This window comes from Octopus sinensis, linkage group LG21 (genome assembly GCF_006345805.1).
Source record: "Octopus sinensis linkage group LG21, ASM634580v1, whole genome shotgun sequence".
NCBI classification, from domain to species: Eukaryota; Metazoa; Mollusca; class Cephalopoda; order Octopoda; family Octopodidae; genus Octopus; species Octopus sinensis.
Window position 1 is genome coordinate 4,208,430 of NC_043017.1, and position 14,952 is coordinate 4,223,381.

General features: G+C 38.6%; 2 protein-coding genes and 1 long non-coding RNA gene across 3 annotated transcripts; all 3 read right to left on the minus strand.

Annotated features, from left to right (window-relative positions):
- Positions 1-1,041: 1,041 nt before the first annotated feature.
- On the minus strand, positions 1,042-11,821 carry LOC118767465 (zinc finger protein 665-like). Its single transcript, XM_036512072.1, has 2 exons — positions 11,200-11,821; positions 1,042-2,752 (listed from the first exon to the last, which is right to left on the minus strand). Exon 2 carries the CDS (start codon positions 2,300-2,302, stop codon positions 1,178-1,180), a length of 1,125 nt encoding a protein of 374 aa, XP_036367965.1. The 5' UTR covers positions 2,303-2,752; positions 11,200-11,821; the 3' UTR covers positions 1,042-1,177.
- Positions 2,932-5,233, minus strand: LOC118767467. Its single transcript, XR_005003392.1, has 2 exons — positions 4,808-5,233; positions 2,932-3,194 (listed from the first exon to the last, which is right to left on the minus strand). It is a non-coding gene; the product is annotated as an uncharacterized LOC118767467 (long non-coding RNA).
- Positions 9,858-13,618, minus strand: LOC115222743 (zinc finger protein OZF-like). The gene is made up of 2 exons (XM_036512071.1): positions 13,547-13,618; positions 9,858-12,569 (listed from the first exon to the last, which is right to left on the minus strand). The coding sequence occupies exon 2, from the start codon at positions 12,223-12,225 to the stop codon at positions 10,543-10,545; it is 1,683 nt and encodes a 560-aa protein (XP_036367964.1). The 5' UTR covers positions 12,226-12,569; positions 13,547-13,618; the 3' UTR covers positions 9,858-10,542.
- Between the last annotated feature and the right edge of the window lie 1,334 nt (positions 13,619-14,952).

Genomic DNA, 14,952 nt, shown 5'->3' on the forward strand with positions numbered 1-14,952 from the left:
TGTAGAAACTCTGCCTGATCAGATTGGAGTCTGGTTCGCCAGTCCTCAGTCAAATCGCCCAACCCATGCTAGCATGGAAAGCAGACATTAAACGACGATGATGATGATGAAAGCTACATTGATGCTTGAAAATTCACATTCAGCAGAACATTGTAAACATGAAGTGATCAGCTTATAAATAAATGAAATCATGAAGTTATATAGATAATACGAACAGCAATAATCTTTAAATAAAATTTAAATGAGAATGTGCATAAGATGCCAAGCAATTGAAGATATGTGAGATAAAAACATCGCTACCACCCAAGTGATGTCCTTGTGAAGACAAGTCGAGAAAAGCACATACACATATATTATCACCCTTTTTAGTGGGGGTGATTGTATGCTACCATGGGTCGGAGGAGATTTTTTCAAGGCAGTGTTCCATAGAGAGATACCTATCTTTTCAAGAAAAGTACTTATTCCATGTCTTTGTATACAGAATAGCTGCTGGGTATTTTGTTTATGGGGCATAAATGCTATGCCACTGGAGTCAGTGTAAAAACAAAGATATCTAAACACATGTACACACACACACAGTGGAAAATTATTTCATCAATGTAGATAAAGATGTGGTTGGATGAAATATGGTACACGGAAGTTGTTATACTGTTATATCTTGTTTCCTGAGTGAATATATTTATGGTTTTAAGAGATATTTTCTTTATCATAGACTGAGTTGAAATTAATACCATCCTTCTGTATGAATAAAATAATGTAGTTACATGACATTTTTAGAAAATGATTTACTTCCATGCCGGTGGCACGTAAAAAGCACCATCCGAAATGTGGCCAATGCCAGTGCCGCCTCGACTGGCTTCCGTGCCGGTGGCACGTAAAAAGCACCATCCGAATCGTGGCCGATGCCAGTGCCGGTGGCACGTAAAATGCACCAATCCGATCGTGGCCGTTGCCCGCCTCGCCTGGCACCTGTGCAGGTGGCACGTAAAAAGCACCCACTACACTCACGGAGTGGTTGGCGTTAGGAAGGGCATCCAGCTGTAGAAACATTGCCAGATCAGACTAAAGCCTGGCGCAGCCTTCTGGCTTCCCAGATCCCTGGTCGAACTGTCCAACCCATGCTAGCATGGAAAACTGACGATAAACGATGATGATGATTGCAGTAGTATAGTGCACCTCATGAATGAATGCGTTTGTGTTTAGTTAAGTCACCGCTCCCAGTGAATGATTTAGCACAGATGTCACAGTGGTATGGCTTCTCTCCTGTATGAATGCGTTTGTGAGTATTTAAGTTACATCTCGCAGAGAATGATTTACCACAGATATCACACTGATAGGGCTTCTCCCCTGTATGAATATATTTGTGAGCAGTTAAGTTGCCTATTACAGAGAATAATTTACCACAGATATCGCAGTGGTATGGCTTCTCACCTGTATGAATGCGTTGATGAGTAGTCAAGTTACTTCTTGCAGGGAATGATTTACCACAGGTATCACACAGGTATGTATTATCTCCTGTATGGACATGTCTGTTGTGTTTAGTCAAAGTACCTCGTTCAGAGAATGATTTACCACAGATATCACAGTGATATGGCTTCTCTCCTGTATGAATAGATCTGTGTCTAGTTAAGTTACTCCTTGTAGAGAAGGATATACCACAGATATCACAGTGATATGGTTTTTCTCCTGTATGAATACGTTTATGAGTAGTTAACTCAGTTTTCTGACAGAAAGACTTACTACAAATATCACAATGATATGGTTTCTCTCCTTTATGAATATGTCTGTTGTGTGTAGTCAAGGTGCTTCCACGAGAAAATGATTTACCACAGGTGTCACATTGATATGGTTTCTCACCTGTGTGAATTTGCATGTGGCTCGTTAAGGTATATCTTTGGGAGAATGATTTACTGCATATATCACAGTGATATGGTTTCTCTCCTGTATGAATACGTTTGTGTTTAGTTAAAACACAATTTCCAGAGAAGGATTTACCACAGACGTCACAGTGATACGGCTTCTCTCCTGTATGAATGCGTTTGTGAGTATTTAAGTTACATCTTGCAGAGAATGATTTACCACAGGTATCACAGTCATAAGGTTTCTCCCCTGTATGAGTATATTTGTGAGCAGTTAACTGACCTGTTACAGCAAATGATTTACCACAGATATCACAGCAATATGGCTTCTCGCCTGTATGAATACGCTTATGAGTAGTTAAGACATTTTTTGCCGAGAATGATTTACCACAGATATCACAGTAAAATGGACTCTCTCCTGTATGAATATGTCTCTTATGCATAGTTAATGTACTTTGTTCAGAGAATAATTTACCACAGATATCACAGTGATATGGCTTCTCTCCTCTATGAATATGCCGATGTCTGGTTAAGTTACCCCCTGCAGAGAATGATTTACCACAGATATCACACTGATATGGTTTTTCTCCTGTATGAATACGTTTGTGAACGGTTAACTCAGTTGCTCGAGAGAAGGCCTTACCACAGATATCACAATGATATAGTTTCTCTCCCTTGTGAATATGTTTGTTGTGTATGGCTAAATTACTTCTATGAGAGAATGAAATATCACAGATATCACACTGGTATGGCTTCTCTCCTGTATGAATACGTTTGTGGTTAGTTAAGGTACTTCTTTGAGAGAAAGAATTACCACAGATATCACAGTGATACAGTTTCTCTTGAGTATGAATGCGTTTGTGAGTAGTTAAGTTACCTTTATGAGAGAATGACTTTTTACAGATATCACAGTGGTAGGTTTTCCCTATCTTTTTCAACATCTTATCAGGAGAATTAATTTGTGTAGACTGTTCCTTAAATTTAACACGATTCTCACAAAATTCATATTCCATAATTTTTCTTTTTCACCACAATATACAATAATTTCTGTCTTCGTTTTTATATTCTATGCTTGAAGTAGTGTCATCAACTGTGATCTTTGTATCTAATCATGCAGTTAACTTCTTTGCAAGCCGGTTCGAGTTTAGAAAGGAAAAACATTTCAGGTACATTCCAACAAATGCATTATAGAAATTACGTTAATCTAATTCATAGAGAAATATATAAACAGGAGCCTATGTGTCTGTTCATCTTCTTTTAGTCTTCAAAAGTTAGTAAATATTGACGACGCATTTGAATAAAAATAATTCTTCGATGTAAATGTCACCCGATATTCTAAAAATAAGAAAGAAACAGAATAAAATATAGAGGACATTTAGAAAGTGGAGATTAAACAGTAGTAGACATTTTCATTGATAAACTGTATACGTAAACATTTGTCTGAACGTTTGTACTTTTACTATTTAATTCATTTTCATTTTTCTTTGTCATTATAGCCTGGTGTGAAGTCTAGATATATGCAGACCACAGCTACACCTTCAAATTGCGTAACGAATATTAAAGTAAAGAATAATTAACAAAATGTTGTTTAGTTGAAGATTAGATCTGACTTCGTTAGACCTACACTTAATGAACATTCTGTCCTTTTCTATGGTCAGCGTATCTCTAAAACAACATAACTCATTTCGAGCCAATGTGTTTATCTCTTTGATAGCAACGAGCAAGGAAAACAGAGTTTTTTAAAATGTGAAAAATACAAACTGAAATTCTTATTATAAATTCTTTTTATCACTCATAAACTTTAAATGTTAAAAAAAACAAAAGACATAATCTGCACGGAAGATAGACAAACTCATTTCGCCAAAACAACAGACTCATGGTTCTCATTGATAATTATATACTCTTTTACTTGTTTCAGTCATTTGACTGCGGCCATGCTGGAGCACCACCTTTAGTCGGGACTTATTCTTTGTATGCCCAGTACTCATTCTATCGGTCTCTTTTGCCGAACCGCTAAGTGACGGGGACGTAAACACACCAGCATTGGTCGTCAAGCAATGCTAGAGGGACAAACACAGACACACACATATATATATATACATATATGCGACAGGCTTCTTTCAGTTTCCGTCTACCAAATCCACTCACAAGGCATGCATTGGTCGGCCCGAGGCTATAGCAGAAGACACTTGCCCATGATGCCACGCAGTAGGACTGAACCCGGAACCATGTGGTTGGTAAACAAGCTACTTACCACACAGCCACTCCTGCGCCTATATCATTTAATAATATATAAATGCCATTCTTGATAATAATTTTGACTTCATGCACAAAGTGCAATCCTATTTGCTCTACGAATTAGAGAACCACAGGTTTAGAGCATAATTTAAGGAATATGGCTGCTATTTCTAGCAGTTCTAACGCTCACATTGAGGTGATAGCGGTGGTTGATCGTTAAGTTCTGTTAATCCTGGCAGAGCAAAAACAAATTGTTTTCAGGGTGCGACGAGTTTTATGGTTGATCAAACGAAAAGAAACGTGGTATTGGTAAGTGGGCAATCTTTCGTCTCTAGTAGACCTTTCCGTCGATTTCCGTAAAAAAAAATTTTTTTTTTACATATGGGCTTGCGGGAACTTTTGAAGTAATGAGAGCGAAAGAGACTAAGAGAAAGCGATTGTATGACGAGGGAAGTTCTTTTGAAGTTACCGTGCATGGAAAGCATTGATGTACATGTGTGTGTGTGTGTGTTTCATGGGGTGTGGGAGACAGACAATCGCTTTCTCTTAGTCTCTTTCGCTCTCATTACTTCAAAAGTTCCCGCAAGCCCATACGTAAAAAAAAAAGAAGTTTTTTACGGAAATCGACGGAAAAGTCTACTAGAGACGAAAGATCGCCGGTAAATGAACAAAATACGATTGAATAAAAAAAAAATGTTAAAGAAAAATACCTCGAATAAATCTTCTTCAGTTTTTTACGGGATGGACAGCGATAGGAGATGAGTTTCTATCGACTCCAGTTTATCTGGAATAAAAACAATCCAGAAAAAAACTGTTTTCAAAGTCCACATTTGAAAATTAGGAATACAAAAAGATATTGATATAAGGTACTAAGGTACTAGTACCTTAATATAAAAATAAGGGAAATGAATTAAATTAAATATGAAAAAAAATGAAAAATTAAAGAAGCTGTTTCGGGCATTATGAAAGTAATTAGTAAAGTAATTAGTAAACCTGTGAATAGTTCGCCCTTAGGAGACAATACGTTGCGTGAGCAAGTTTCACTATTAGTTTAAGCCTGTATTGTAACACAAACAAAACTAATTAATTAATTTCTTATTTATGCAAATGACAATTAAAAAAAAAAAAATGAATGAATCTTTTCCTTTGAAAAAATTCATTCATTCATGAGTGTGAAAGTGTTTGAAGCTAAATCTATATTTAATAGAGACATAGAGGAGATTCAGTATATTTAGATATAACCTGTATTGGATTGGTATTTCAACGATTAGTTTTATATAGTTTAGCATTTATTAAATTTCTTTTTATCGTGAAATAAATTAACAGAAATTATTCAATTAATAAATAATACTTGCTTCTCGGATCGGAAGTAGTTTTCTGAACAACGCATGCTCAATGACGAGCAGGAAATCGACGCTCAATTGAAAGCATGCGGTGTTTGTAAACAAAATGACACGAGAAATAATTATTTGTTCAGAAAGGCGACGAACTGGCAGACTCGTTAGCACGCCGGGCGAAATGCTTAGCAGTATTTCGTCTGCCGTTACGTTCTGAGTTCAAATTCCGCCGAGGTCGACTTTGCCTTTCATCCTTTCGGGGTCAATAAATTAAGTACCAGTTACGCACTGGGGCGATGTAATCAACTTAACCCTTTTGTCTGTCCTTGTTCGTCCCGTCTTTGTTTAGCCCCTTGTGGGCAATAAAGAAATAAGATTGAACCATCACCACCACATGGTTGGAACTCCTTAACCACAAAACGGTGCCTGCAACTGTTTTAGGTGGTGTTTACCCAGCAATACATCTATAAGGTCACGATTTGAATCACAAAATGTGATGTCCTCCAGTCATCCCACCTTCCAAAATGCAACCAATTCTTTTGGGCCCATGCCAAAAAGCTTTCCACCAACTTCACAGAATCTTTTTTCCTCAAATTCACAATAATGGTTCTAGGAGTAGAAAATTAATGACGAAAGCTTCCACTTGCTACTTTACAACCAACTCTAAATTGCAAATATTTGGTAAATCTACTTGAAAACTAAGTCCTCTCCAACCCATCATCATCATCATTGTTCGACTGTGGTCGAGACAATGGAATTTACCATGCTACGCCAGACTTCACGGTCCATCATAATATTACGGAGGTCCTGTTGCTGGATGCCTGTATCCCTGGAGATTACATCAGAGTAGGAGAGTGTGCGCCCTCTGGTATCGCGAGTAGACAGCTTCCAGAGGAGAAGAGTAGAAATTACCTCGTTTTCAGCTCTACAACAATGTCCAGCAAACTGGACTCTCCTACCTTTCACAAGAGATGATACAGGTGGTAATTTCCCATATATTTGTACTTTGGTTGGATGATGCTTCCACGAGAGATTTTGAGCTCTCATAAGGAGGCAAGTGTAAGTTCCATCCAACCGCCTCTCAAGCTTCTTTGATAACGTCCAGGTTTCTGAGCCACCCAGATCCATCACCAATTGCAATATTACCTCCAGTCACTTCATATCAACAAAGCCATTTGCCCATGGCATCTTCATTTCATCACCTTAAACATTGCAGCCCACAGCCACACCTATATTCACTAAAACTCTTCAAATTCTCCCTCTCTAAGGAGATCTATTCTAATTTTTTGGAACATGCTATAATGTACCCCATTCCAAGAAGGGTAGCTATGCCAACTATTGCCCTGCTGCACTCACTTCTAATAATGGAGACAGCCATTAACAATGACATCCTCCGACATCTTAACCATTTCATTACCATGTTTCTGTTAAAATATACCAACTTTGTTTCTATTTTCAAAATAATGAAAAATTTACTCAAAATAACTGTCATTATTAAACTGATGTTTGGATCATAAATTAACCTGAAATTTTGGTGGAAGATGTATTGGAGCTGATCTGGCTTTATACAGTCCCTGTTGAGTTAAAATCTTCCTTGGGTGTGTTGTGGAAAACCTAACTACCACTCCACTCAAACCCACATACCCAAGAAAGATGTTAACTCAACAGAGACTATATAAAGCTAAGATCAATCTCAATACACCGCAGTCCAATGATGGCCTACCTGGTTGAAACTCTGAAGTCACTGTCAATCAATCAATCATCACCACCACCATCATCATCATTGTTTAACGTCCGCTTTCCATGCTGGCATGGGTTGAACAATTTGACTGAGGACTGGCGAACCAGATGGCTGCACCAGGCTCCAATCTTGATTTGGCAGAGTTTCTACAGCTGGATGTCCTTCCTAACACCAACCACTCTGAGAGTGTAGTGGGTGCTTTTACGTGCCACCGGCACAAGGAGCCAATCAAGCAATACTGGCAACGGCCACGCTTAAATGGTGTTTTTTACGTGACACCTGCACTGGCAACGACCTCGCTTGAATGTTTTTTTCACGTGCCAGTAAGGCAACGCTGGTAACGATCACACTCGAATGGTGCATTTTATGTGCCACTGGCAAGGAAGCCAGTCAGTTGCTCTGGCAATGATCACGCTCTCGGGTGGTGCTCTTAGCACTCCACTAGCATGGATGCCAGTCATCAAATTTGATTTATTCTTGTTTAAGAATATTGAATTTGTACTCTGCAAAAGTATAGAGTAACCCATCAGATTAATGTAAAATTATTTTCATTATAACTGAATATAAAAACAAACCTTAACATATTCTATTTTGTAGCAATGTCATATATATAGCCTAATATAAAAAAATGGAATATTTACTTTCATAGTTTTTGTAATACTTTCGTATTAACTGCACAGTGATGGTATTCATCAGTTCTGAGAGTACATTTCTCAACTATGAACCCATCTGTTAAACATTAGCACGCTGGGCGAAATGCGTAGCCGTATTTCGTCTGTCGTTACGTTCCGAGGTCGACTTTGCCTTTCATCCTTTCGGGGTTGATAAATTAAGTACCAGTTACACACTGGGGTCGATGTAATCGACTTAATCCCTTTGTCTGTCCTTGTTTGTCCCCTCTGTGTTTAGCCCCTTGTGGTTAATAAAGAAATATATATATATATATATATATACATATATATATACACACACATATATATATATATATATATATATATATATCATCATCATCATCGTTTAACGTCCGCTTTCCATGCTAGCATGGGTTGGATGGTTCAACTGGGGTCTGGCAAGCCCGAAGGCTACACCAGGCCAGTCAGATCTGGCAGTGTTTCTACAGCTGGATGCCCTTCCTAACGCCAACCACTCCGAGAGTGTAGTGGGTGATTTTATGTGCCACCGACACAGGTGCCAGACGAGGCTGGCAGACGGCCACGCTCGGATGGTGTTTTTTATGTGCCACCGACACAGGTGCCAGACGAGGCTGGCAGACGGCCACGCTCGGATGGTGTTTTTTATGTGCCACCGACACAGGTGCCAGACGAGGCTGGCAGACGGCCACGCTCGGATATGGTGTTTTCGGTGTTTTTCTTATGTGCCACCGACACAGGTGCCAGACGAGGCTGGCGAACGGCTACGATCGGATGGTGTTTGTTACGTGCCCACGGCACGGAGGCCAGTCAATGCGGTACTGGCTACGGTCCCGTTCGGATGGTTTTCTTATGTGCCACTGGCACTGGTACCACAGGGATACAATTTCCATTGATGTTCATCTATTTTGATTTGGTTTGACTTGATTCGATTTGCCTCAACAGGTCTTCACAAGTGTCACAAGCAGGAAGGTATGCACAGGTGGACTGACTACGTCCCAGGTAGGGGCCACGGGTTATGGCTTCACTAGTCTTGCCGGGTCTTCTCACACACAGCATACTTCCATAGGTCTCGGTCTCTAGTCATTTCCATGGTGAGACCTAACGTTCGAAGGTCGTGCTTCACCACCTCGTGCCAGGTTTTCCTGGGTCTACCTCTTCCACGGGTTCCCTCAACTGCTAGGGATTGGCACTTTCTCACACACCTATCTTCATCCATTCTCGCCACATGACCATACCAGCGCAATCGTCTCTCTTGCACGCAGCAACTGATGCTTCTTAGGTACAACATTTCTCTCAGGGAACTAACGCTCTGTCGAGTAAGTACACTGACATTACACATCCATCGGAGCATACTGGCTTCATTCCTCATGAGCTTACGCATGTCCTCAGCAGTCACGGCCCATGTTTCACTGCCATGTAGCATGGCAGTTCGAACACATGCATCATACAGTCTGCCCTTTACTCTGAGCGAGAGGTCTTTAGTCACCAGCAGAGGTAAGAGCTCCCTAAACTTTGCCCAGGCTATTCTTATTCTAGCAGTTACACTCTCAGTGCACCCACCCCCACTACTGACTTGGTCACCTAGATAACGGAACCTATCAACTACTTCTAATTTTTCCCCCTGGAAAGTGACAGAAGTTGTTTTCTGCAGATTTTCGGAGGTCAATGCTCCCGAGCATCTGCCACATATAAAAACTATCTTCCCAGTTAGCCTACCTATATATATATATATATATATGTATGTAAAGGCGGTGAGCTGGCAGAAACGTTAGCACACTGGGCGAAATGCTTAGCGGTATTGCGTCTGTCGTTGCGTTCTGAGTTCAAATTCCGCCGAGGTCGACTTTGCTTTTCATCCTTTCGGGGTCGATAAATTAAGTACCAGATACGCACTGGGGTCGATGTAATCGACTTAATCCGTTTGTCTGTCCTTGTTTGTCCCCTCTATGTTTAGCCCCTCGTGGGCAATAAAGAAACAAATATATATAAACAGAATATTTTCTTCATTCAAAAAATATGTATACAAGTATTTAGAAAGAATCTTTTTATTAAAAACACAATAATGTTCAGCTATCTCTTCAAAGTTGATATCACTCTGGAGTTAAATGAATTGTAATGAAATTATCAGTTGTTTTTTCTTTCCAGTACACAAACATTTATGGCAACACACAAATTCTTTAAATAAGTAAAATATTCATTACTTAATTGCATTAGAACACAGAAAGACTGCTATATATACCAAGAGCAAAAAAAACTCTAATATGGTTATTTGGTGCATAAAAGCACGTCATACCTATCGCCAGCAGCAAACAATCACCACTATTTCAGCTGCCTGGACTACCAAATCATGTTTCGGCCTCATATCACCTTTTCAGTCGTAGTCTGAATGGCAGAAGTAGCAGTGATTCTCTGCTGCTGGCAATAGCTAAGATGTGCTTTTATGCACATCAGAGGTTATATTAATACTACCTCTGTTGCTCTAATTGTTGTTTAAATATCTTGAATGAATACAAACACATGAAGTAAAGTGATTCCAAATAGAGCATCATTTACCACAGTGGTATGCTTCCTTTCTTGTATAAATGTATTTATGAGTAGTTAATATGTCAGTGAAAGAATGATTTTAACACAAATACAAGTGGTATGAATTATGTATGAATGTGTTTGCGTATAGTTAAATCTCTCCTTTTTAAGACAATCATTTGCCATAGATATCAGTGATACAGTTTTTCTCTTGAATGAGTGTTTTTGTGTGCAGACAAATGATGATGTCGTGAGAAAGATTTATCACAGATGTCACAATGATATGGCTTCTCACCTGTGTGAATGCGTTTGTGAGTAGTTAAGTGACTAGAGACAGCAAATTGCTTTCCACATGTATCACAGTGATATGGCTTCTCACCTGTGTGAGTACGATTGTGCTTGCTTAAGTTACCACTTATAGAGAATGATTTACCACAGACATCACAGTTGAATGGTTTCTCTCCTGTATGAACAAGTCTGTGAACAACAGAACCAGATTTTTGAGAAAACGATTTACCACAGATATCACACTGATATGGTTTCTCTCCTGTATGAACACGTTTGTGTTTAGTTAAACATGCATTTCGATAGAACGATTTACCACAGATATCACAACCATATCGTTTCTCTCTTGTATGAACACGTTTGTGAGAAATTAAGTGAGCAGTTACAGAGAAAGATTTACCACAGACATCACAGCAACAGGGGGCTTCTTCTGCATGGATAAGTAAATGGTTTCTTAACTTATTACTTAAAGAGAATGTTTTACCACAGATATCACAGTGATATGGCTTCTCTCCTATGTGAATACGTTTGTGTCTAGTTAAGGTACTACTTACAGCAAATGATTTACCACAGATATCACAGTTGAATGGTTTTTCTCCTGTATGAAAGCGTTTGTGAATAGTTAAGGCACTACTTGCAGAAAAAGATTTACCACAGATATCACAGTGATATGGCTTTTCTCCTGTATGAATGCGTTTGTGTGTTGTTAAATGACCAGTTTCAGAGAATGATTTACCACAGATATCACAGTGATATGGCTTCTCTCCTGTATGAATGCGTTTGTGTGTTGTTAAGGCACTATTTACAGAAAAAGATTTACCACAGATATCACAGTTAAATGGCTTTTCTCCTGTATGAAAGCGTTTGTGAGTAGTTAAGGCACTACGTGCATAAAAAGATTTACCACAGATATCACAGTGACATGGTCTTTTGCCTGTGTGAATACGCTTGTGTACAGTTAAGCTGCCTGGATCGGAAAATGATCTGCCACAGATATCACACTGGAATGGTTTCTCTCCTGTATGTATACGTTTATGGTTAATTAAGTTAGTTCCCCAAGAAAATGATTCACCACAGATATCACATTGATATGGCTTCTCTCCTGTATGAATACGTTTGTGAATACCTAAATATCCATTTCTAGAGAATGATTTACCACAAATATCACATTGATATGGCTTCTCTCCTGTGTGAGTACGTTTGTGAACAGTTAAATATGCATTTCGAGAGAATGATTCACCACAGATATCACATTGATATGGTCTCTCTCCTGTATGAATACGTTTATGATAAGTTAACGTACTATTATGAGAGAATGATTTACCACAAATATCACATTGATATGGCTTCTCTCCTGTATGAATACGTTTGTGACTAGTTAAATCTGCATTTCGAGAGAATGATTTACCACAGATATCACATTGATATGTTCTTTCTCCCACACGAATACATTTGTGAATAGATACGACACTTTTATGGGATGTTTTGTATGATGTCTTTCCTATTTTTTGCAGTATTTCATCATGAAAATCACTCGTTTCAGGTTCTATTTTATTCTGAACATTGTTGTCACAGAATTCATTTTCCATATTTTTCCTTCTCTCCCCCAAAATAGGGATATATTTCTTGTTTTCTTTTTTATATTATACTCCAAACAATTATTCCTTCCGCTATATGCTGAAAACTACTTTGTAAATTTGTCCAAGATTAATTTGAAAGAAGAGCCAAGTAGCACATGCCGCAGTCGGTTGAGTCGAGGAATTCTGCAGTTAATCTAAGTTCACAGGAAATACTCGTAATTGTACAAATGAATTTATATAAACATGGGTATATTTGTTCTGTACGATAGCATTCTTCAGTATCTAAAGCAGCGTAAATATTATTGAGACATCTGAATTGCTAAAACTTTTAAATGCGAATGTCAGCTGATGTTCTGAAATGACAGGAGAAACAGTATAAGATATACAGAATACTTGAATCAATTGTGGGAATTTCATTACATTTTTATATTGATAAAGTGTACCTTTTTAATTTGTCATCAAAATTATACCAGATAACTATGCATATTTCCAGACCTTCATAAAATTAAATTACAGAATTATAGGCGCAGGAGTGGCTGTGTGGTAAGTAGCTTGTTTACCAACCACATGGTTCCGGGTTCAGTCCCACAGCGTGGCACCTTGGGCAAGTGTCTTCTACTATAGCCTCGGGCCGACCAAAGCCTTGTGAGTGGATTTGGTAGACGGAAACTGAAAGAAGCCCGTCGTATATATGTATATGTGTGTGTGCGTGTATGTTTGTGTTTGTCTACCAAATCCACTCACAAGGCTTTGGTCGGCCCGAGGCTATAGTAGAAGACACTTGCCTAAGGTGCCACGCTGTAGGACTGAACCCGGAACCATGTGGTTGGTAAACAACCTACTTACCACACAGCCACTCCTGCGTATATATATACATCTTCAGAAATGTAAATAAACCCACGTGGTTTATAAGTTACTAATATCGAAAGATCGCCAAAGAGAATATAACAAAATAACGATCTTGTAAAGGTTGGCTCCTGTGAGATTTTGATTTTAGCCAAGATAACATAAAGTGTCTTCTATTAAAAGTTATAAGATTAAGAAGCCAATATCAAAAGAAAGTATTTAGCAAAGTAAATCGATAGAGACTGCATTGTACTATAGTGTCAAGATCTCACTTATTTTACATTTAAAATAGCTCCAATTCACTTTTAAGTCGTAGAACAAAATACTAAAAACATCTCAACTTTTCAGTTTCTAAACAAAGGAAATAGAAATCTTTTTCCAAGTGTTACATTTTTTCCACTCTGCAATAAATACCGTGGTTCGATTATTTAATTATTTACACACAACATTATCACAGCCTTAAAGTAAATTTCCATCAACTTACCGTTATCAGATAAAAAGCAACGAACAAGTGCTCGACAGGAACAAGATTGACATTAATTAATTAATTAGTTTTAAGGTGCGCTAATTATTTCCCTTTATTTGACTTCTTTTTTCCACGGAGTTCTGATCCTATCACTTTCTTTTTTTTTTTTTACTTGTTTCAGTCATTTGACTGTGGCCATGCTGGAGCACCGCCTTTAGTCGAGCAAATCGACCCCGGGACTTATTCTTTGTAAGCCCAGTACTTATTCTATCGGTCTCTTTTGCCGAACCACTAAGTGACGGGGACATAAACACACCAGCATCGGTTGTCAAGCAATGCTAGGGGGACAAACACATACACATATATACGACGGGCTTCTTTCAGTTTCCGTCTACCAAATTCACTCAGAAGGCTTTGGTCGGCCCGAGGCTATAGTAGAAGACACTTGCCCAAGGTGCCGCGCAGTGGGACTGAACCAGGAACCATGTGGTTAGTAAACAAGCTACTTACCACACAGCCACTCCTGCGTCTTAATTTCTTAGTATTTTTGGTAATTTCAACAATTTCCTCCGATTCAATATCTTTCCATTGTGTCAGATTACGATGTGTGTGAAAAGCAATGGGATCTTTTCGTTTTGACCGGCAGATTTTTTTAATAATTTCGGTTAAACTAAAGCCTCTCCCCCACTCTCCTTTCGCGTGTGCGCATTTTTTAAATATTCGTTTAGAGGAAGTTGTTTTACACATATTACACACATTTTTTTTTTGTTTCTTTGAGTGGGTTTAACCATAATTTCTTAGTAACTAAACACTTTAAAACTTCGTACACTGGTAGAATATGTTTATGAAACATCTTTTTCTCTTGGCTTTCTTGAGAAAATTCTGTAGTTTGTAAGCTCCCACCCCCACCATGAATTTGTTGTACTCTTGTACAATAGCTAGTGATCTTTTTTTCTTTTTTTGTCGTGTCTCTCAGCCTGGTCCACTGGCTCAAGTCCATTATACAAGGACAGACTATCGACACATCTGTTGTCAAACTAACACAGCAATGACGTTCCAAAGAGCCATGCCCAAGTTGCTTCAGATCTTTCTCTGATTTCAGTTGACATTCTTTCAGACTGCTGGCCTGGAATGTGCCAGCAAAAAACATTGGTCTGGCCCTCAGAGCTTTGACAAGAGATTAGAGAAAACATTTTTCGGTTTATTTCAACCAGAAAAATGTTCACTTAAAGAGAATAACAAGCTACATAATGCAAAATTTTTACTTTTCAAAAATTCCAATTTTAAAGGGTCGAAACAAACCCAAGCAACGCCGGGTAATACTGCTAGTTAAAGTAATTGCTTGATACAGTACATTTTTGGCATACTGGTACTACCATAGATTTCCATCTTAAACAATGACAATATCATCCTCTGTCTCAAAT

What these genes read in the sequence shown, in the direction of transcription:
- LOC118767465 (XM_036512072.1), bottom strand. Translation starts at nt 2,302, where the DNA reads ATGCATAAGAGACATATTCATACAGGAGAGAGTCCATTTTACTGTGAT.
- LOC115222743 (XM_036512071.1), bottom strand. Translation starts at nt 12,225, where the DNA reads ATGGAAAATGAATTCTGTGACAACAATGTTCAGAATAAAATAGAACCT.